Source organism: Ahaetulla prasina, chromosome 7, assembly GCF_028640845.1.
Source record: "Ahaetulla prasina isolate Xishuangbanna chromosome 7, ASM2864084v1, whole genome shotgun sequence".
Classification (NCBI taxonomy): domain Eukaryota; kingdom Metazoa; phylum Chordata; class Lepidosauria; order Squamata; family Colubridae; genus Ahaetulla; species Ahaetulla prasina.
In genome coordinates this window covers 100308830-100332051 of record NC_080545.1, presented here as the reverse complement: position 1 = coordinate 100332051, position 23222 = coordinate 100308830, and the positions used below count along the sequence as shown (strand labels likewise).

Here is a 23222-nt window from a genome sequence, read left to right as displayed (position 1 = left end):
CCGGATTCTGTTGTTTATTTTATACAAACACTGCACAAAAGATTAGAACGTGGTTTTTTTCTTAATAAAGGGGCGTGAAATGGGCTTGTTGTCCGACTGCGATACAGCTCTCACCTGTATATCTACGACCTCCGATGTTTTAGGTGGTTGCTAACATACACAACTTACTATTTAAGGCAGGAGTGTCCAGCTTTGTCAACTTTTAAGGCTGGCGGACTTCAACTCCCACAATTCCCCAGCCAGCTTATTTGCCTGAGGGAATTCTGGGAGTTGAACTTCATCCTACACAGCTGGCTAGGGGGAATTCTGGGAGTTGAAATCCAACCTGCACAGATGACTAAGGGGAATTCTGGGAGTTGAAGTCCAACCTGCACAGATGACTAAGGGGAATTCTGGGAGTTGAAGTCCAACCTGCACAGATGACTAAGGGGAATTCTGGGAGTTGAAGTCCAACCTGCACAGCTGGCTAGGGGGAATTCTGGGAGTTGAAGTTCATCCTACACAGCTGGCTAGGGGGAATTCTGGGAGTTGAAATCCAACCTTCACAGATGACTAAGGGGAATTCTAGGAGTTGAAGTCCAACCTGCACAGCTGGCTAGGGGGAATTCTGGGAGTTGAAATCCAACCTTCACAGATGACTAAGGGGAATTCTGGGAGTTGAAGTCCACCAATCTTAAAAGTTGACAATTTTTGACACCCCCAACTTGAGGCAACTGCTCCCCAATTTTTCCCACCTGTCTCCAAAGGAGTGGCAATTTTTGACCTTTTGAATGACAAAATGGGGAAGGAGCGTTAATTAGTTATTATTTTTGCCAGATGAGACTGAATGTCATCCCAGGGAATTCTGGGAGCTCTTTCTCTTCCCCATCTAAAAATAAGAAGTCAACCAGCGTCCCCCACTTCCATCCTAGCTGCCCCAAACAGGCCACATTTCGACTCAATTTGAACCCTGGGGAGGCGAACGGAGTTTCACACGGAGCACCGAACAGGGAGTGTCGGGCCCTGGCGGACTGCCAGGGACCGATATCTGTGCTGGTGCCGAGAATGTCAAATCAGGTCGTCCCCCCCCGCACAACAAATGACACCCCCCTACCCCCCTTGCTGAGGAGCAGGATCAAGGAAGACCCAAATGCAACTCGGAAGACGAACCCGAGACATCACGTGGGGAAGTGATCTTCTCCACCCTGTTGCCGGGCGGATCTAGCTCAGTTTAAACTGGGAATTTCTCTGGGTGCAGCTGCTGGAGGCCGCCAGGCAACCGGGAACCAGCACAAGGGTTGTAGAAATGCTCAGGTGTCCCTGCCCACCTCTGAAGAGGGCGGAAGGAAGATTGTTGTTGTTTTTTTCGGGATCCGCATCGCAGCTAAGGCATCTTCTTTGGTGGGAAAGGGGCAACCGCTCCACGCGTCCGTCCATGGATGGGTGAGAAGGTGAGATTGGACACGAGGGGGTGGTACAGAATTGTTTCTCCCTGGGTCTCTCTCTCTCTCTCTTACGCGACGTCCCTCCGGCAAACAGTATGGGCAGTGGTCCGCTGAGCCGACTTTGCGCCGTCCCGACGCGGTCTTCAGGAGGAGCAGGCGGTTTCCCACTGGCGGAAAATCTGGAAGACTTTGCGGGATTTGGTCGAGAGACTCTGTAGCGGGGAGGAGGAGGAGGAGGAGGAGGGACGGAGGAGAAAGTGAAGGGACACGGATGCCAAAGAAGGGCTGAGAGAGAAGCGGTTTGGTGTAGTGGTGAAGGCAGCTGGCTAGAAACTGGGAGGCGGGGAGTTCTAGTCCTGCCTTAGCCATGAAAGGTGATTGGGTGGCCCTGGGCTAATCACCACAAGACAGTGAGTTCTAGTTCCACCTTAGGTATGCAAACTGGCTGGATGACTTTGGGCCAATCACCAGGAGATTGTGAGTTCTAGTTCCACCTTAGGCATGCAAACTGGCTGGGTGACTTTGGGCCAATCACCAGGAGACAGTGAGTTCTAGTCTCGCCTTAGGGATAAAACCTGGCTGGGTGACTTTGGGCCAATCACCAGGAGACAGTGAGTTCTAGTCTCGCCTTAGGGATAAAACCTGGCTGGGTGACTTTGGGCCAATCATCAGGAGACGGTCCTGCCTTAGGGATGAAACCCGGCCGGGTGACTTTGAGCCAATCACTAGGAGATTGTGAGTTCTAGTCCCAACTTAGGCAAGGGCTGGGTGAGGAATTCTGGGAATTGACGTCCACGTCTCTTCAAGAGACCAAGACATGTTGAGAAATGTTGAACTAGATGATGTAGTTCATCCAAGTCCTTCCGATCCAACTTTGTGACCAACATCTGCAGAAGGCATCATCTAACCATTTCTTGATGTACCTCCCAGAGTTGGGTCAGAAGAAGTTGGACCAGGGGTGAAATGCTCCCAGTTCGGACCGGATCAGCTGATCCGGTAGCGATGGCGGCAAGTGATTCGAAGAACCAGTAGCAAAAATCCCTGGGCCCCCCCGCCCGTGCCCACCCAATGCCCGCTTCCCCGCTTCTTTTAAAAAATGGTTTTTAAAAGGTTAAAAAAAAAGGCTCTGATGATCACAGCTGAGCAGCCTCATCGTCACAGCCTTTTTTTTTCCTTTTAAAAGCATTTTTTACAACCTATTCCAGGGCTCTCCAACCTTGGCAACTTTAAGACTTGTGGACTTCAACTCCCAGAATTCCTCAGCCAGAAGTCCAACAAGTCTTAAAGTTGCCAAGGTTGGAGACCCCTGACCTATTCAGTCGAATAGGTTGTAAAAAAAAATGCTTTTAAAAGTAAAAAAAAAAAAGATTGCACGCCACAGCTGATCACCCCCACCCTCCGGTGCGCTGTTCTACTTACCCCATGCCTCCTTTTGGCGTGCACGCCCGACACACCTTGCATTTGGTGCGCGGTGCTCAATGTGCAGTGCCCATGCACAGCCAGCAAACCGGTAGTTAAACCGGTTCAGATTTCACCCCTGAGTTGGACAAAGTTTGTCATCTAGTCCGGTGTTTTTCAACCTAGACCTTTCGAAGATGTGTGGACATAGAAGTTAAACTGGACTAGGGTTGGGGCTGGTTGGGACTCTGAAGACGGTATACAATTTTACAATATGGATCTGTAGGAGTGGCAGAAACTGGGGAGGGCGGAGTTAAACTGGGGAACTCTGGGAGTTGAAGTCCACAAGTCGGGACACTCCTGCTGTAGACCAAGTGGATGACCACCGGTGGTCCGACTCACCTCGGACTCCAGGTGGGCTGGCTTTTCCGACTGCCTGGAAGCCTGGAGAACTTTCAGGACCACCTGCCAGCCACGGTCTGCCTTCTCCTCCAGGGAGTCGCCTTTGGTTCCAAGCCCTGTCGCTTCCTTCACCTCGTTGATCCACGGGCACCAGTCACGGTGCTGGGCCAGGGGGTCAAAGAAAACCCGGGTCGATGAATCCTGTTAGGGGAGAAAAACAGCCTCTGTTCACACAACCAGATTAAGTTGGGTAAAGGAATTGGCTCCTCTTCCGCTAAGCCGGAAGTCTCCAACCGTGGCAACTTTTCAGACTTGTGGGCTTCAACTCCCAGAATTCCTCATCCAGCCGTGCTGCGTTGAAGGCCACAAGACTTAAAAGTGGCCAAGTTTGGAGACCCCCTGACCTAAGCTAAGTAGATTCAGATGTTCATATATTCATTCCATCAAGGCTCCAGAAATGATCTTTAATTGGACCACTAGTTCTTGGATGGACCTGACCACAGATGGCACGCGTAGCCATATCGGTGCGCACGCCGGCTAGTTGAAGTAGGGAAACAGGTTGTTTCCTGCCTCAAGAGAGCCTTTGGAGGTGGTGGGGAAGGCCCGTTTTTTGCTCCCTCCAGCCTCCAGAGCCTTTCTAGGAGTCTGGGGAGGGTGAAAACAGCCTTCCCCACACCCTGGAGGCCCTCCGGAGGCCGAAAATGGCCCGTTTCTTCCCCCCTCCCGCTCCTGGCACACGATGGCAAAAAGGTTAGCCATTACTGATCTAAGATGTAGTGAAGAAAAATGGAACAGGAGATGAATGAGAAGGTATCCACCTAGCCTTCCTCAAACTGACGTCCATTCTTCTTGTATTGGGACTTCCAACTTCTCAATTCTCCAACTTGGTTGAGAATTCTGGGGGTTGAAATCCAAAGCCCACTATAGGCATCTGATGGGAACAACCTGATTGAGCTAGAAAGCTCAAACTGCCCATGGAGTTGCTGATCCAGTTCTACAGAGGAATGATTGAGTCTGTCATCTGCACCTCTAGAACTGTCTGGTTTTGTTCTGCAACCCAACAAGACAGACCCAGACTTCAGAGGATCATTAGAACTGCAGAAAAAACAATGGCTACCAACCTGTATACTGCACGAGTCAAAAAGAGGGCCGTGAAAATATCTACGGACCCCTCCCATCCTGAACATACACTCTTTCAACTCCTACCCTCAAAACGACGCTATAGAGCACTGCACACCAGAACAACTAGACACAAGAACAGTTTTTTCCCAAAGGCCATCACTCTGCTAAACAAATAATTCCCTCAACACTGTCAAACTATTCACTAAGTCTGCACTACTATTAATCTTCTCATCGTTCCGATCACCCATCTCCTCCCACTTATGACTGCATGACTGTAACTTTATTGCTGATAATCCTTATGATTTATATTGATATTGATTGTTTCCTGATTGCTTATTTGTAGCCTCTGACTATCATTAAGTGTTGTACCTTATGATTCTTGATGAAGGTATCTTTTCTTTTATGTACTCAGAGAGCATATGCACCAGGACAAATTCCTTGTGTGTCCAATCACACTTGGCCAATAAAATTCTATTCTATTCTATTCTTCTTCCTCCCCTTTCCTTCTTTCCTTCTCTTTCCTTCTCTTCCTTCTTCTCTTCCTCCTCTATTCCACAAACCCCACTCCCTTCCATTCCATTCTATTCTATTCTATTCTATTCTATTCTATTCTATTCTATTCTATTCTATTCTATTCTATTCTATTCTATTCTATTCACCAGTTGGAATCATATGGGTGAGATACTGATTGCTACTGAAGACCGTCATCTTCTCTCTCCTCCATCTTCTCTTCTGCGGACTAAGATCCTCTTTCCACCTTGCTTGATAGAACCTGGAACCATCTTGGTGGATCTTCTTTGGATGTGCTCCAGTTTCTTCACATCCTGCTTAGATTAAGGTGTCCAGAACTGGACGTGGAACTCCCAGGTGAGATCTGACCAGGTGAAACAGGCCGGGACTGCCGATTTCTGTGATCTTTGGTGCTTTAGGTTCTTCTTCATAATCCCTAAATTGTATCTTGTCTTTTGGCTGAATCACCTCACTGGCTCACCTGGGTGACCTAGTCCCTCAGGAATCTGGTAGCACCCGTTTCGATGAACAAATGTCTCATCCTCCAGTTATTTTCTTCTACGTCCATTTCCTTCACCAGTTCTATTTTTTTTTTCCTTTTCCTTTCCCCCCATGTTTTAGAAAGCTCTCCGGATCTGGGGTCCCCAACCTTGGCAACTTTAAACCTGGAGGACTTCAACTCCCAGAATTCCCCAGCCTGCCGGCTGGGGACTTCTGGGAGTTGAAGTCCTCCAGGTTTAAAGTTGCCAAGGTTGGGGATCCCTGCTCCAGATTATCTCCCTGTATCATTTTAGGCATTTCCCATTTTGCTGTCCAGTAGGAATTTTTTTGTGATTTTTTTTTTAACCTGTCTTAATTATAGGTAGTCCTGGACTTACGACCATTCGTTTTGTGAATGTCTGAAGTTTTACTTACTAACGCTGGCTGGGGAATCCTGGGAGTTGAAGTCCACAAGTCTTAAAAGTTGCCAAGTTTGGAGATGCCTGTATTAGATCTTTAGCCTTTCAAAACAGACCTTTGCAAGGACTGTTGAAAATAGGAGCTTGAGCTGCTAAAGTTTTTTCTTCCATCCCCTCTTATACCAAAGAGAATCAAGGTGAGGCTATCTTGAGTTTCTTCCTCCTCCTTTAGAAGGGCCGAGGTTTTGATTCCAGTCTTTACAAACGGCTTTCCTATAGGTAATCCTCAACTTACAACCATTCATTTAGTGACAGTTCAAAGTTACAATGGCACTGAAAGGAAGAGACTTGCCATGGTCCTCGCATCAGCTCTAGACCCACCTTAGGCGTGAAAGCCAGTTGAGTGTTCCTGGCTCAATCACCAGGTGAGTTCTTGTCATACCTTAGCTATGAAAGCCAACTGAGTCACTTGGGCCAATCAATGGGAGAAGAGGTGTTCTAGTCCCGCCTTAACTATGAAATCCAGTTGAGTGAGCTTGAGCCAATCACCGGGAGAAAGGGAGTTCTAGTCCCGCCTTAATGATGAAATCCAGTTGGGTGACGTTGGGCCAATCACCGGGAGAAGGGGAGTTCTAGCCCCGCCTTAACTATTATATCCAGCTGAGTGACCTTGGGCCAATCACTGGGAGAGAGGGAGTTCTAGTCCCGCTTTAACTATGAAATCCAGCTGAATGTTCTTGGGCCAATCACCGGGAGAAAGGGAGTTCTAGTCCCGCCTTAATGATGAAATCCAGTTGAGTGAGCTTGGGCCAATCACCGGGAGAAAGGGAGTTCTAGTCCCGCCTTAATGATGAAATCCAGTTGAGTGAGCTTGAGCCAATCACCGGGAGAAAGGGAGTTCTAGTCCCGCCTTAATGATGAAATCCAGTTGAGTGAGCTTGAGCCAATCACCGGGAGAAAGGGAGTTCTAGTCCCGCCTTAATGATGAAATCCAGCTGAATGTTCTTGGGCCAATCACCAGGAAAAGGAGAGTTCTAGTCCCGCCTTAATGATGAAATCCAGTTGGGTGACCTTGGGCCAATCACTGGAAGAATGGGAGTTGTAGTCCCACCTTAATGATGAAATCCAGTTGAGTGACCTTGCGCCAATCACCGGGAGAAGGGGAGTTCTAGCCCCGCCTTAACTATTAAATCCAGCTGAGTGACCTTGTGCCAATCACTGGGAGAGAGGGAGTTCTAGTCCCGCCTTAACTATGAAATCCAGTTGCGTGACCTTGTGCCAATGACCGGGAGAAGGGGAGTTCTAGTCCCGCCTTAACTATGAAATCCAGTTGATTTGAGCTTGGCCCAATCACCGGGAGAAAGGGAGTTCTAGTCCCGCCTTAATGTTGAAATCCAGTTGATTTGAGCTTGGCCCAATCACCGGGAGAAGGGGAGTTCTAGTCCCGCCTTAATGTTGAAATCCAGTTGATTTGAGCTTGGCCCAATCACCGGGAGAAGGGGAGTTCTAGCCCCGCCTTAACTATGTAAATGAAGCTGAGTGACCTTGGGCCAATCACGAAGAGACAGACTGTTCTAGTCCTGGCATGAAAGCCAGCTGGGTGACTTTGGGCCAGTCCCTCCCATTCTATCACCCCAACCCACCTCACAGGGTTGTTGTTGTGGGGAAAAGAGGAAGAAGACAGCAGATTCGATGTATGTGCCACCTCGAGTTGTTTACAAAAATAACAAAAGTGGGATACAAAGAAATAAGTGGAAAGAATTAGGCACACTCACCGAACTGCTGGAGGAGTACAGGCGTGGCCGCTTGGATTTCCGGTGGGGGCTGGATGGCACTTCGGCCCCCAGGCCGCCGACTTCACCGTGGCCCATGCTGCGGGTCACAGGCCGGCTCCGGGTGGTGGGGCTGGCTGCTTCGGCCTCGGGGCGCTCGCTGAAGCTATCCCCACCTCGCGTGCGGCTGATCACTGGGGACGGACTCTTCTCGTGCTGCAGGAAAGGAAGAAGGCGACAGCGTCAACCCTGAAGGTGACCTGACCGAGGCCATTTTGAGGCTTCAAGTGTTGCTCCCCTGGAGCTGAGTGATAGGAAGGGTTGGGGGAATAGAGATAGTTGGGGGTTTTCTAGCCAAAACAAAATACTTTCTCCTGAGAACCAAGGTCATTCCCACAGGTCAGCTAAATAAATACATCTCCAAGAGGCCTCAACGACTCTCATAAAGGATGTAAATGACCAGCTGTCTGCCAGGAGTATCAATCCTTCCATTCCCCCACCATCCAGTCAGAGCTCAAGAAGTGTTGTGGCTCTAGCCCACCCACCCCGGGGGGACAGAACAAGAAGCTTCTCAGATAAGAAGCAAAACGTCTTCTGGGGAGTGAAAGGATTTAAACTCCTTGGAGACAGCTGGTCATTTGCCTCCTTTTAGAGGGTCCTTGAGGCCACTTGGAGGTTTGTCGCTGTCCTCAGGGACACCTGAGTGGTGCAAATGGTTGTGGAACAAAAGGACCGTGCAGTTCCAAGAAGGCTCCACACCCATTTGCGCCACTCAGGTGACTCCAAGGACACAGACAAACCTCCAAGTGGCCTCAACGACCTTGTAAATGAACACAAATGACCAGCTGTCTGCAAGGAATATCAATCCTTCCATTCCCCGCCATCCAGTCAGAGCTGAAGAAGCTTCTTGGATGAGAAGTGAAACATCTTCAAATGAAAAAACATTGGTACAACCCTGACCTGGAGGACGGAGAACCTCCGTAGACTTCGAGACTGGAGGCACAGCACCCTCAGGATTCTTCCTCAGAAATTGGGCCCCCGGCTTCAAACGTTACCTGCTCCGAGCCCAGAGGGGCCCCGGTGTCCTGGCTCCGGGTCATCATCCGTCGTGGGGAGGTGGGCCCCGGGGAGGGTTTCTCGCCCGCAGGGCCAACGTTGGAGTGGGTCTCCAGCTCGGTCTCCGTGGACTCCATTTGGTGAAAACTCCACAGCCCGACTTTCCTTATGCAACGACAGCAGCTGATCAAGGGGAGGTGGATGGATCCAGAGGGAGGACTAGGAAAAAGACAACCACACACACACACAAAAAATAACTTGAGGATCCAAAGCCGATCCGCTTCACACAAAGCACAATTTAAATCAGCGGTCACCAACTGGTGGTCCGTGGACCACTGGTGGTCCGTGAGAAAAGTTTGGTGGTGCCCAGAAAACTCATTTGCAATTTTTATATTGCATTAAATCAGGGGTCCTCAAACTACGGCCGCTGGGCTGGATATGTGCAATGAACGTCTGTGTTGCTGCAGAGAGTCTCCCCCTTGGGGGTCCTTTTGTGTGGGTTGGAGGGGGGCAGAAATTCCATCTGGGGGTCTGCTTCAGCCTCCTGATGTGGGGCTTTGGGTGAAGGCTGGAGGGAAGCGCCGCTGGTGGCGAAAAGCCAGAGGGCTTCATTCCAGTGGGACTGCCTCATGGCCTGGAACTGGCTGACCATCTCAGCCTGCTGAGCTTGCAGGTGCTGGTACCTGGCCTTGCACTCCTGGAGATCTTCCCTCTGCTTGGAAAGCCTAAGCTCCTAGTCCTCAGTGAGGTGCTTCTGCTGAGCCTCCTTCTCGGTCAGATCCAATTTGAACTGAGCTGTTTTGCCAACTCTTTCTCGTGGTGGCTGCTTAGCTCCAGCATCTGCTTCCCGTTGGGGCCCTAAGGAACCCCAGGCGGGCAGGTGAGGAGTGGCGAGTCGAGGCAGGTGAGGCGCCCCTCGACGTTGAGTGACATTGAGTTGGCCACGCCCACCCAGTCACATGACCGCCTTTGCCACGCCTACTCAGCCAGTCATTAGGCAGATGATATTAGTGGTCCGCGGGATTTAAAATTGTGAATTTAGTGGTCCCTGAGGTCGAAAAGGTTGGTGACCCCTGATCTAAATACCACATACGTCAGAGATAGGTACTCGACTTACAACCACAGCTGAGCCCAGCATGTTCGGTCGGTACGTGAAACAGCTGCTCAGGGAGCGTTGGCCCGTTTGATGGCCTTTCTTGCCGCCGTTGCCGTTAAGGGAATCCCTTGCAGCGGTCAAGTTAGTAACCCCGGTTGTTAAGTGAATCTGGTTTCCCCATTGACTCAGCTTGTCGGAAGGTCGCAAAAGGGGATCGCTTGGACCCTCGGGACACTGCAACCGTCGTAAGTACATGCCAGTTGCCGAGCTTTTGAATTTTGATCAGGTGACACTGGGGATGCTGCAATGGTCGTTAAGTGTGGAAAAAGGATCCCAACTCCCTTTTTTCAGTGCCCTTGTAACTTCAAACGGTCACTAAATGAACTGTTCGTAACTCGAGAGCTATCTATATTATGTGCATTTTTTCAAACACTGGTATTGAGTTATTATTATTATTATTATTATTATTTATTAGATTTATAAACCGCCCTTCTCCCGAAGGACTCAGGGCGGTGTACAGCCAAGGTAAAAAAGAAACAATGTACAATTAAAAGTAAATTAAAAAACTTATTATACAGTGTGGCCGAAATTAAAAAGGTTAAAAATCTAAAAAAAAACCAATTTAAAAACTTAAATGAAATTTAAAATTTTAAATCTAGACAATTTAAGAAAGCCCCGCGCGAACAAACAGATATGTTTTCAGTTCGCGGCGAAAGGTCCGAAGGTCAGGTATTTGACGTAAACCAGGGTTGCACCACGACTGAGCCTGGAATTGTACAGTTGTTAAGTTGTGATGATCCTTAAGTGGGTTCATTGTGTGACCCGCCCCTGCTTTTACCACCTCTTTCGTGGTGGTCATTAAGTGAAGACGGAGGCCAGTTGTTAAAGAGAATCATGGTATGAATGTCTGTTGTCGTCTCCATTCCTATTTTATTATTATTATTTTTTAAATTTTTCTTTCTTTCTTTTATACTGTGCTTTTATCTCCTTGAGTCGCCATGGGCGAGCAGGCGGCAACGTAAAATTTCAAATTAATAAATATTATTTTTAATTTTGTTTTACTTTATTTATTTTGTCAATTAATAATAATTTTGTCAAGGGCCTCTGGTGGCTCAGACTGGTAAGACAGTCTGTTATTAACAGCAGCTGCTTGCAATTACTGCAGGTTCAAGCCCCACCAGGCCCAAGGTTGACTCAGCCTTCCATCCTTTATAAGGTAGGTAAAATGAGGACCCAGATTGTTGAGGGCAATAAGTTGACTTTGTATATAATATACAAATGGATGAAGACTATTGCTTAACACAGTGTAAGCCGCCCTGAGTCTTCGGAGAAGGGCGGGATATAAATGCAAATTTAAAAAAAATTGTATATAAGACAACAGGTAAAAGTATAAACATGATCTGGATACATGGAAAGAGTAATAGTAAAAAGGAATATTAGGACAGGGACGGTAGGAACGCTGGTGCTCTTATGCACGCCCCTTACAGACCTCTTAGGAATGGGGTGAGGTCAACAGTAGCCAGTCTTCGGTTAAAGTTTTGGGGGTTTGGGGAAGAAACTAGAGAGTCAGGTAGCGCATTCCAGGCATTGACCACTCTGATAAAATCAATCCGTTTTCCATAGGTGGCATGGTGCTGTGGCCTAGAGGCGGAGCTCTCGCCTCACAATCAGGAGGCTGTGAGTTCGATCCTGGGTAGAGGCAGATATTTCTCTCTCTCTGGGCACACTGAGAACATATCTGCCGAACAAAACTCCGCATTGGCGACAGGGAAGGGCATCCGGCCAGTAAAACACTGCTAGCTCCATTCAGGTGCCCAGACAAGGGATTATGGGGTCGTTAAAAGACGATGATGATGAATCCAGTTTCTGCAGGTGTTTTTGTTTTGTTAGAGGATAGTTTGAGGCACAAAAAAATAAAAATTGGATTCCACCCCCCTTGATTTTTGATTTTTCACTTACCTGCTGGTCCAGCCGCAAAGGGCCAAGATGGAAGCCGTGATGTGGACTTGAAGGAGGTCGGAAGGCTGCTTGGCCGACGTCTTCTCACCTTCGGTTTTGCAGTTCTCCTGCTCCTCTTCCTCTTCCTCGATCAATTGCAAGAGAAAGCTGACCTTCTCTTCCGTCAAGGACTGAGAAGCAAACAGACTAAATCAATCTCTGAACCTCCCCCAAAATGGCGGTCATCTTCTTCTATTAGGCGAACACTGTTTCCAGAACTTTCCAGGCTAACGGAGATGCCCAACCCCATTAATCCCTTGCATCAGGGTGGAGTCTGGGCAACTGAATGGAGCTGAGTGTTTTACTGGCCGGATGCCCTTCCTGTCGCCAATGCAGAGTTTTGTTAGAATAAGAATAATTTAATTTCTATACCGCCCTTCTCCCGAAGGACTCAGGGCAGTTTCCAGCCAGGTAAAAAACACAATAAAACATACAATATACAGTTAAAAACCCATTAAAAAACCTATTCAATCTGGCCCATTAGTTAAAATACACACTAAAACCATAAAAAACCCAATTAGGGCCCGGGTACTTACGGGACCGCCTGCTGTTACCTCATGCCTCCCACCGACCCGTACGCTCACACAGAGAGGGTCTTCTCAGGGTGCCGTCCGCCAAACAGTGTCGGCTGGCGGCCCCCAGGGGTAGGGCCTTCTCTGTGGGAGCTCCTACGTTTTGGAACGAACTTCGCCCTGGTTTACGCCAAGTGCCTGATCTTCGGACTTTTCGCCGTGAGCGGAAAACGCATTTATTTATCCAAGCGGGTCTGGATTAAAAGTTTACTTAATTTTAACTGGGGTTAATTATTAATTTTTAGGTAATGGGGTTTTATCATTTTAACTGTAATTTTAAATTCTGGCCTATTTAAATAAGTTTTTTAATTAGTTTTTATTGTGTATGATTTCTGTATTTTTACCTGGCTGTAAACCGCCCTGAGTCCTTCGGGAGATAGGACGGTATAAAAATTTGATTAAAATAAAATAAATAAAATAAATAAATAAATTAAAATTACTAATAGTTTTATGCCAGTCCTGCACGGAAGAATAAGTACGTCTTCAGCTCGCGGCGAAAGGTCCGGAGGTCAGGGAGCTGTCGAAGTCCTGGGGGAAGCTCATTCCAGAGGGCAGGTGCCCCCACAGGGAAAGCTCTCCCCCTGGGGGTTGCCAGCCGACATTGTTTGGCTGATGGCACCCTGAGGAGACCCTCTCTGTGGGAGCGCACAGGTCGATGGGAGGCAAACGGTGGCAGCAGGCGGTCCCGTAGATACCCCGGTCCTAAGCCATGGAGCCAAGGTGGTAACCAACACCTTGAAGTGCACCCGGAAGACCACCGGAAGCCAGTGCAGCTTGCGCAGGAGAGGTGTTATATGGGAGCCATGAGTAGCTCCTTCTATCACCCGCGCAGCCGCATTCTGGACCAGCTTCTGTTCAGCAGATATATTCTCATTGTGCCCAGAGAGAGAAATATCTGCCTCTACCTAGGATTGGGTAGCTTGGGTAGATAAGATATCCTTCTTTTGAGAGCAGGTTAATAGAATTTCATTCTCCAGTCTGCCCACAGTATAAAATGACAATCAAAGCGATCTCACCTCTACCTTATTTCAGTCTCACCCCCAAGAGCTTACCACATTTTTAAGACTGTCTGGCTTCAGGGACGGCAGCTGAAGCTGCAGCCGACACAGATTTTGGAAGCGTTCCAGGAAGTCGCTGAAAAGAGCCCGGGGTTCCTCCACCAGCAGCACCGAAAACCGATCTAGTCCGAAAGAAGCAAACGAGAGATTGCCCTCGACTTACCACCACAATGGAGCCCCAAATTCCTGTGGCTAAATGAGAATGCCGCCCCTCCCCCTGAAAATGGTGCGTAGACACCTGGAAGACCTCATGTCCAGGTATGACGCAACCTTGCTGTTTCTTTCTCCTTTCTTACCTGGGCAAGGACTGTCCGGCCAGAAGCAGAACTTCTCATGAGCTCCAAGCAAGGCCTTCTGCAGCTCCAGGCACCTCTCCTTATCTAGGACCCAAAGGTGCCTGATGAATAGCAGAACCACAATCTGACCAGCAACAAGGCAGGACGTTTTTCAATATGTCTCTAGCCAAGTCACAATACACCCCGTCTGACAATTAATCAAGCTAATATTTGTAGCGCACGGCCCTTGGGGCTCTCTAAGCTTGGTTGGTTTTTTTAAAAAAGATGTTTAAACCATGCTAGAAGGGTGTGAGGGTTTGAGGATGAGGCGGAGAATTGTAGGTTCTTTAATGTTCTGAGTTTGGGGCTTTTCTTGGAGACGTTTCATTACCAAACTAGATAACATCATCAGTGCTAGAAGGAGTGAGGAGGAGAAGGATGGTTGTAGGGTGCTTAAATGTTCTGAACTTGGGGCTTTTCTTGGAGATGTTCCATGACCCAACACAGACACAGGGGAGGATCGGCTGCTGACTGGCAGTGCTGCTGATAGTCAGCTGATCCTCCTCTGTGTTGGTGCAAGCAGGCAGCTCTCTGTCTGGTCGACCAGCTCCCCCAAATGCCCAAGGGTCCTGGGACAGCATCGTCCTCAGTCCCCTGGTGTGCCTTCCCTGTCGGACAGTCCCAGTTCCAGCTCCAACTTCTAGGTAAGAAAAGCCAAAAGGACACATATATAAACTGAGGAAAACCAGACTTAATAGCAGTGACTGTGAGAGGGATCTCAGTCTTAGTGAACAACCAGCTAAATGTGAGCCAGCAGTGTGCAGCGGCAGCTAAAAAAGCCAACGCAATCCTAAATTGCATTATCAGAGGGATACAATCAAGATCAAGTGAAGTACTAATACCACTCTATAAAGCCCTAGTAAGGCCACACCTAGAATCCTGCATCCAGTTTTGGTCACCGCACTATAAAGAAAAAAGATGTTGAGATTCTTTCTAGAGTGCAGAGAAGAGCAACCAAGAAGATTAGGGGACTGGAGGCTAAAACATATGATGAACAGTTGCAGGAACTGGGCCTGGCTAGTTTAGTGAAGAGAAGGACCAGGGGAGACAGGACAGCATCTTCCAGTATTTGAGGGGCTGCCACAGAGAGGAGGGGGTCAAGCTATTCTCCAAAGCACCCAAAGGCCAGACAAGGAATAATGGATGGAAACTGAACGGAAAGATTCAACCTAGAAATAAGGAGGAATTTTCTGACAGTGAGAACAATCCACCAATGGAACAGAAGTTGCCTTCAGAAGTTGTGGGAGCTTCATCACTGGAGGCTTTCAAGAAGAGACTGGACTGCCTTCTGTCAGAAATGGTGCAGGATCTCCTGTTTGGGCAGGGGGTTGGACTAGATGACCTACAAGGTCCCTTCCAAAGTCTGTTAATCTGTTATCCTCCTCCAAACCAGGCTCTGAGGGGGCCATGACAACAGCCAAAGGGCCGGATGTGGCCTGGTGTGGGGTTTTTTTCCCCTAAAATGTGTAGGTCTCTTTTAATCTCTACAACAAATGCCACATCTGTGAAGTCAAGATCACAAGGCGGTGCAAAACGCCCCACCCAGAGTTACCGTGTGCCAAGATGGAAAACTCATTTTGCAAACCAACCAATAAAACCTGTTTCCATTTGCCTTCCAGATGTTAAAAGAGGCTGGACTTACATTTGCTGAAGTCGAAGGCCAGCTGGAGACTGGCGCAGAGGTACGCTTGGCAGCTGGAGCATTTCAACATGTCGCACTCCACGTTGGTCCATCCATACTTGGCGCAGATCAGGGGCGAGAGCTCGTGGGGTTTGCCTGCCCACTTGAGGGAGTGTTTGGCGTTAAGGAAAGCCACTCAAGATTTTTTTGGGGGGGGGGGGATTTTATGAAAAATCTGGCCTTCCTATCAACTTCTATTGGCCAGCATGAAATTTCATCCAATTCTCCCAGCTCTCAGTACAGGCAGTTCCTTTCGTGACCACTCAAAGTTACAGCATCAGTGAAAAAAAAAAAGTGACATATGGCTATTTTTCACGCTTACAATCACTACCGCATCCCCAGGGTCACGTGATTGACGTTCAGATGCTTGCGAACTGACTCGCCTTTATTTTTTTTAACAGTTTATTGGTGTATTTTAAGAACTGACTCACATTTATGACGGTCGCAGTGTCCCGGGGGTCATGTGATCCCCTTTTGCAATCTTCTAACAAGCCAAGTCAATGGGGAAGCCAGGATTCCCCCGCAGCGATTTTCCCTTCGCAGACGGGGCAAGGAGAGTCATAAAATGGGGCAAAACTGACTTAACAGATTTCCTCACTTAACGACATACATTTTAGGCTCAAATTGTGATCGTATGCTGAGGACTACCTGTATCTGGACAGTTCCTAGCTGGAAGGGGAAAGGGAACAATTGAGAAAACCCACTTTTTTATTGAAAATAGCACCTCCCACTTTAAATGCAGGTAGTCCTTGACTTACCCCCATTCGTTTAGTGACTGTTTCAAAGTTACAACAGCACTGAAAAAAAGTAACGGATGACTGATTTCCACACGACTGTGGCAGAAGCTCCACGGTCACGCGATCAAAATTCAGACAGCTTGACCACTGACTCATATTTATGACGGTCGCCGTGTCCTGTATCCCCTTTTGCGACCTTCTGACCAGTGAGGTCAGTGGGGAAAGCCGGATTCACTTAACAACCATGTGACTTATTTAACAACTTCAGCGATTCATTTAACCGCTGTGGAGAGAAAGGATATAAAATGGGACAAAACTCACTTAACCGTCTCGCTTAGCGAGAGAAATCGGGGGCTCCAATGTGGTCGTAAGTTGAGGACTACTACCTGTATCTTTTGTTTCCTCTGGGCACACCCCCAACGAAAGGAAGCAGCCTTAGAATACTTGGGACTCAAAGGATATGGTGAATGTTTCCACTCGGCTGAAGAAAGCATCTTTGCTAGTGGATTCAAAATGCAACTCATTGCTCTGGGGAGAGCCGTTGGCCACCTCACCGAAGACCGAGGGATCTTTTCTGAAACGCAAGCGAGAGGATTCAAAGAAATGATTTTCAATTCACAGCAGCGAGAAGTAGCAGTTTCTCTCCCATCTCCCTCTTTCAGGCCCCCTAAAAGTGTATATAAAACTAACCTGTGATATAGTGATGGAATTTTTAAATTGGGCTTGGACCTTTGAGACCGTTGAGTTTGAGCCCGTGTTCAGGGCAGAATTGGAATGGAAACTCCCCAAATGAAAGGCTGCTCAGTCCTAGTTCTTAGGCGTTTGTGCCTAAAACGGAACTAGAACTCACCATCTCCTGGTGATTAACCCAAAGTCACCCAGCCGGCTTTCATGGCTAAGTCGAGACTAGAACTCACCGTCTCCTGGTGATTGGTCTAAACTCACCTGGCCAGCTTTCATGCCTAAGGCAGGACTAGAACTCACTGTCTCCTGGTGATTGGTCTAAACTCACCTGGCCGGCTTTCATGCCTAAGGCGGGACTAGAACTCACCGTCTCCTGGTGATTGGTCTAAACTCACCTGGCCGGCTTTCATGCCTAAGGCAGGACTAGAACTCACCATCTCCTGGTGATTGGTCTAAACTCACCTGGCCGGCTTTCATGCCTAAGGCAGGACTAGAACTCACCATCTCCTGGTGATTGGATCAAAGTCACCCAGCCGGCTTTCATCCCTAAGGTGGGACTAGAACTCACCGTTGCCTGGTGATTGGCCCAAAGTTACCCAGTCAACTTTCATGCCTGGCAGGACTAGAACTGACCGTCTCCTGGTGATTGACCCAAAGTCACCCAGCCAGCTTTCATGCCTTAGGTAGACTAGAACTCACTGTCCCCTGGTGATTGGTCTAAACTCACCTGGCCGGCTTTCATGCCTAAGGCGGGACTAGAACTCACCGTCTCCTGGTGATTGGTCTAAACTCACCTGGCCGGCTTTCCTGCCTAAGGCAGGACTAGAACTCACCGTCTCCTGGTGATTGGTCTAAACTCACCTGGCCGACTTTCATGCCTAAGGCAGGACTAGAACTCACCGTCTCCTGGTGATTGGTCTAAACTCACCTGGCCGGCTTTCATGCCTAAGGCAGGACTAGAACTCACCGTCTCCTGGTGATTAACCCAAAGTCACCCAGCCGGCTTTCATGGCTAAGGCGGGACTAGAACTCACCGTCTCCTGGTGATTGACCCAAAGTCACCCAGCCAGCTTTCATGCCTTAGGTAGACTAGAACTCATCGTCTCCTGGTGATTGGTCTAAACTCACCTGGCCGGCTTTCATGCCTAAGGCAGGACTAGAACTCACCGTCTCCTGATGATTAACCCAAAGTCACCCAGCCGGCTTTCATGGCTAAGGCGGGACTAGAACTCACCGTCTCCTGGTGATTGACCCAAAGTCACCCAGCCAGCTTTCATGCCTTAGGTAGACTAGAACTCATCGTCTCCTGGTGATTGGTCTAAACTCACCTGGCCGGCTTTCATGCCTAAGGCAGGACTAGAACTCACCGTCTCCTGGTGATTGGCCCAAAGTTACCCAGTCAACTTTCATGCCTAAGGCAGGACTAGAACTGACCGTCTCCTGGTGATTAACCCAAAGTCACCCAGCCGGCTTTCATGGCTAAGGCGGGACTAGAACTCACCGTCTCCTGGTGATTGGTCTAAACTCACCTGGCCGGCTTTCATGCCTAAGGCAGGACTAGAACTCACCGTCTCCTGGTGATTGGTCTAAACTCACCTGGCTGGCTTTCATGCCTAAGGCAGGACTAGAACTCACTGTCTCCTAATGATTGGCCCAAAGTCACCCAGCCAGGTTTTATCCCTAAGGCAGGACTAAAACTCACTGTCTCCTGGTGATTAACCCAAAGTCACCCAGCCAGCTTTCATGCCTTAGGTAGACTAGAACTCACCGTCTCCTGATGATTGGTCTAAACTCACCTGGCCGGCTTTCATGGCTAAGGCAGGACTAGAACTCACCGTCTCCTGGTGATTGGCCCAAACTCCCACAGCCAGCTTTCCTGCCTCAAGACAATACTAGAACTCACCGTCACCTGGTTTCTATCCCAGCACCTTCCCCGCCGAGATCAAACCCTCCCTCTAATTGAAACACACATACCCACCTACCCCCATGAAAACAATGGTCCACGGCGTCCCCATCCACCCCCAACCCCTTCCCCTCACCCAATCCCGTCCCCCACCGCCACCCAGGGCCCAGAACCCGCCGGCAAATACCCGCCGCCTTCCCTCCCTCCCTCCCTCCCTCCCGTCCGCCGGGGACGAAGCCATGCGCGGCGGGATGCCTGCGGGCTCTCGGGTCCTTCCGCGCTCACTTGTCCGGCTGCCCGGCTTCCTCCGGGGCGATCCCTTCATCGATCAGCTCCCGCACCTTCTGCGGCGTGATGGTCGGGGATTTCGGCTTGGGGGCCGCCAGGGCGCCGCTCTCGTTCTCCGGGGCAGCGGCAGCAACCGCCGCGGGGCTGGGCGCCGCCATCTTGGTCCGTCCCTAGAAAGCGTTCCCCCCGGCCAACCGAAGACCGGAAACGGAAGTTCCGGGGAATCTTCGTTCCTACCAGGCTCAACTTGTTTGATTCAGCCGGCTCCGTTCTGCCCCCCCACTGACAAAACATTGCCTGGGGCGGGGCTGGAAATGGGGAGGGGGGGGCTATAGACCAGGGGTCTCCAACCTTGGCAACTTTAAGACTTGTGGACTTCAACTCCCAGAATTCCTCAGCCAGCTTTGGTTTGCTGGCTGAGGGATTCTGGGACTTGAAGTCCACAACTCTTAAAGTTGCCAAGGTTGGAGACCCCTGCTATAGACTGAAAAAAAAAGTCTCCCTTTTTGCCCCCTTACCAAGCAGTGCCTGGGGCTGGAAATGGGGAGTGGGGGGGGGGTTATAGATCAGGGGTCTCCAACCTTGATCCCTTTAAGACTTGTAGAATAGAATAGAATAGAATTTATTGGCCAAGTGTGATTGGACACACAAGGAATTTGTCTTGGTGCATATGCTCTCAGTGTACATCAAAGAAAAGATACCTTCATCAAGGTACAACATTTACAACACAATTGATGGTCAATATATCAATATAAATCATAAGGATTGCCAGCAACAAGTTATAGTCATACAGTCATAAGTGGAAAGAGATTGGTGATGGGAACTATGAAACGATTAATAGTAGTGCAGATTCAGTAAATAGTCTGACAAGTGTTGAGGGAATTATTTGTTTAGCAGAGTGATGGCATTCGGGAAAAAACTGTTCTTGTGTCTAGTTGTTCTGGTGTGCAGTGCTCTATAGCGTCGTTTTGAGGGTAGTAGTTGAAACAGTTTATGTCCTGGATGCGAGGGGTCTAAATATTTTCACGGCTCTCTGAAGTCCACAAGTCTTAAAGGGACCAAGGTTGGAGACCCCTGTTATAGGTTGAAAAAAAAAAAACTCCTCCGATTCAGTGGATCCCACCAATGCACCAACCATTTTCAGCACTGCCAATGAATTTCTGAGATTGACAGCTTAATATACCTGGAGGGCACCCGGTTGGGGAAAGTCCCTGGTTTAGAATAAGGCGCCAGTCTTTTTTGCAAATATTTTGATTCTATATCATAAACAAACCTTCAAACGCAAACTCATATTTAAAAAATAAAGGATAAAGTGGGAGGGAAAGAATCGAATGGGTTAAAAAGTGACCAAAAAAAAATCCCTCCCACATCAAACAAATACAGTACGAGAACTTTTATTTTTCCTAATTTTAAAGATTTTGTTTCATTCATTCATTTCTATAACTGGATATTGGTGGATATTTACATCGCATCCATTCTATAGATGGATATTTCTATATCCATCTCAATTCATGGTTTATCGTTAAAAATATATATACTACAATGGGCAGTTCACCATTTGAAAAATATTCCACAATTAAAACTATAAAAACATTTGAAAACAATACAATTTTTAAAAAAAAAATGTTTAAAAATACTTTTACAATTTTAATTGTACATTTTGTGAATGGTAAGCCTAGTAGTTGGATTGTGAAACTTTTGCAGGAAAAGAACCAAGCTCAGAGAGCACCAAGGATCACACAGTCACTTTCTTCCTCCTCCTCCTCCTCCTCCAGCATTGATGATACTACCTAGTTGGGCCACGAAACGTCTCCAAAAAAAAAACCCCACCAAGGCAGGGGGTTCTATTTACCTTTACTACCGGTTCGCAATGGGAGCACGCATATGCGCAGATTGTCAATTATGATGTCCGGGGGGTGGGTAGGTGGAGTCTCCCACCGCTTTTACTACCAGTTCTAAAGAATCGGACAGAACTGGGAGCAACCCACCACTGCACCAAGGTCAGTGAATACTTAGGACTAGGGGTGAAATCCAGCAGGTTCTGACAGGTTCTGGAGAACCCGTAGCGGAAATTTTGAGTAGTTTGGAGAACCGGCAAATGCCACCTCTGGCTGGCCCCAGAGTGGGGAGGGAATGGGGATTTTAATAATAATAATAATAATATCAGAGTTGGAAGGGACCTTGGAGGTCTTCTAGTCCAATCCCCCCTGCCCAGGCAGGAAACCCTACACCATTTCAGACAAATGGCTATCCTACATTTTCTTAAAAATTTCCAGTGTTGGAGCATTCACAACTTCTGAAGGCAAGTCGTTCCACTTATTAATTGTTCTAACTGTCAGGAAATTTCTCCTCAGTTCTAAGTTGCTTCTCTCCTTGATTAGTTTCCACCTATTGCTATCATGTCTCCCCTAGTCCTTCTTTTCATTAAACTAGACATACCCAGTTCCTGCAACCGTTCTTCATCTGTTTTAGCCTCCAGTCCCCTAATCATCTTTGTTGCTCTTCTCTGCACTCTTTCCAGAGTCTCAACATCTTTTTTACATCATGGCGACCAAAACTGGATGCAATATTCCAAGTGTGGCTTTACCATACTTATTATTATTATTATTTTATTATTATTATTTATTCGATTTTTATACCACCCTTCTCTCGAAGGACTCAGGGCGGTGTACATCCAAAAGTAAAAACAGGCAATACAATATACAATTAAAATACAAATTAAAAAACTTATTTTATAATTGGCCTAAAAAACTTTAAAATATATAAAACTAAAACCCCTTAAAATTAATAATAGAAAATTTAAAATCAATAAAATTTAAAATTTAAAATCAATAAAATTTAAGCCAGCCCCATGAATGAAAAGATGTGTCTTCAGTTCGGAAGGTCCAAGGTCAGATATTTGGCGAAACCCGGGGAAGCTCTGCCCAGAGTGGAGCCCCCACAGAGAAGGACCTTCCCCTGGGGGCCGCCAGCCGACATTGCTTGGCGGACGGCACCCTGAGAGGTCCCTCTCTGTGAGAGCGTACGGGTCGGTGGGAGGCATGCGGTAACAGCAGGCGGTCCCGTAAGTACCCAGGCCCTAAGCCATATAGTCCTGAGCTATAAATATTCTCTTCCCTGTGCATTTTTGTAATTGTCAATATAATTTGTCTTTCCTTTTGATTATATTGCTCTGCCATCTAAATTAATTGAATTAATGAATGGGTGGTCTGAAGCTCTTCAGCGCCTCCCCTGGAAATGATAAACCCCCAAAACCTCTGTTGTGTGTTGAAATCAAAGAGCATCGGACTAAGAAGATACTTTGCACGTATTTAAGAGGTGGTGTTTTTGCTTTGATCTAAAACAGGCAACACCACTTCCTGAGGAAGCTTCAACTTCTGTCTTGGTGGGTTCAAGGATCCCAAAAAGGGAGTCTGAGCAAGAAATCACTTTTCTGTGCAGTCCTTGGTGGTCGCTGGGCTTAGCTGTTTTCTTGTAGACATTTCATTTACCCAACGCAGGGTATGCGTTGATAATACAAGTAGACCTCAACTTCCGACCACAGTTGAGCCTAAGATTTATGTTGCGAAGTGAGAAATTAGTTCAGTGAATTTGTCGTTTTACGACCTTTCTCACCCCTTTTGTTAAGTGAATCACTGCAGTCCTTAAAATTACTAACACGGTGGTTAAGTGAATCCGACTTCCCCATTGATTTTGCTCGTCAGAAAGTCACAAAATGGGATCACACAACCTCCCCCCCCCCCGGGACACTGCAACCGTCATATATGTGAGTCGGTTGTCAAGCTTCCGAATGTAAATCGCTGGACCATGGGGATGCTGCAACGGTCGTATGTCTGAAAACCAGTCGTAAGTCCCTTTTTTTCTCCGTGCCGTTGTAACTTTGAACGTTCACTAAATGGATTCTCGTAAGTTGAGGACTATATGCAGTATCTACGTATCTATTTTCTTGTATTGGTAAGGATCTTTATTTGGGGGGGCGGGGGTTGCCTGCAGGTACTTAAATTCATTTTTGGATTCACACATTGCGTTGAACAGAAAACGAATGACGCACAAGAGCATTTCTCTCATGCCATTAGTCCTCAACTTATGACCATAATTGATCCCCAATTTTCTGTTGTAAGCAAGATAGCTGCTCATTGAGCTCTCATCCATTTTACGACCTTTCTTGCTAAAGTTCTTATGTCAATCACTGTGGTTGGTATGTTAATAACGCGGTTTTTAAGTGAATCCGGCTTCCTGCTTGACTTTGCTGGGCAGAAGGTCGCAAAAAGGGATCACGTGATCCCG

General features: G+C 47.8%; 1 protein-coding gene across 1 annotated transcript; it reads right to left on the bottom strand.

Moving 5' to 3' along the window:
• Positions 1 to 19181, bottom strand: ZC3HC1 (zinc finger C3HC-type containing 1). Its single transcript, XM_058190639.1, has 10 exons — positions 18933 to 19181; positions 16524 to 16634; positions 15285 to 15436; positions 13604 to 13687; positions 13302 to 13429; positions 11639 to 11808; positions 8583 to 8802; positions 7531 to 7743; positions 3225 to 3425; positions 1 to 1636 (listed from the first exon to the last, which is right to left on the bottom strand). Exons 1-10 carry the CDS (start codon positions 19091 to 19093, stop codon positions 1568 to 1570), a joined length of 1509 nt encoding a protein of 502 aa, XP_058046622.1. The 5' UTR covers positions 19094 to 19181; the 3' UTR covers positions 1 to 1567.
• Between the last annotated feature and the right edge of the window lie 4041 nt (positions 19182 to 23222).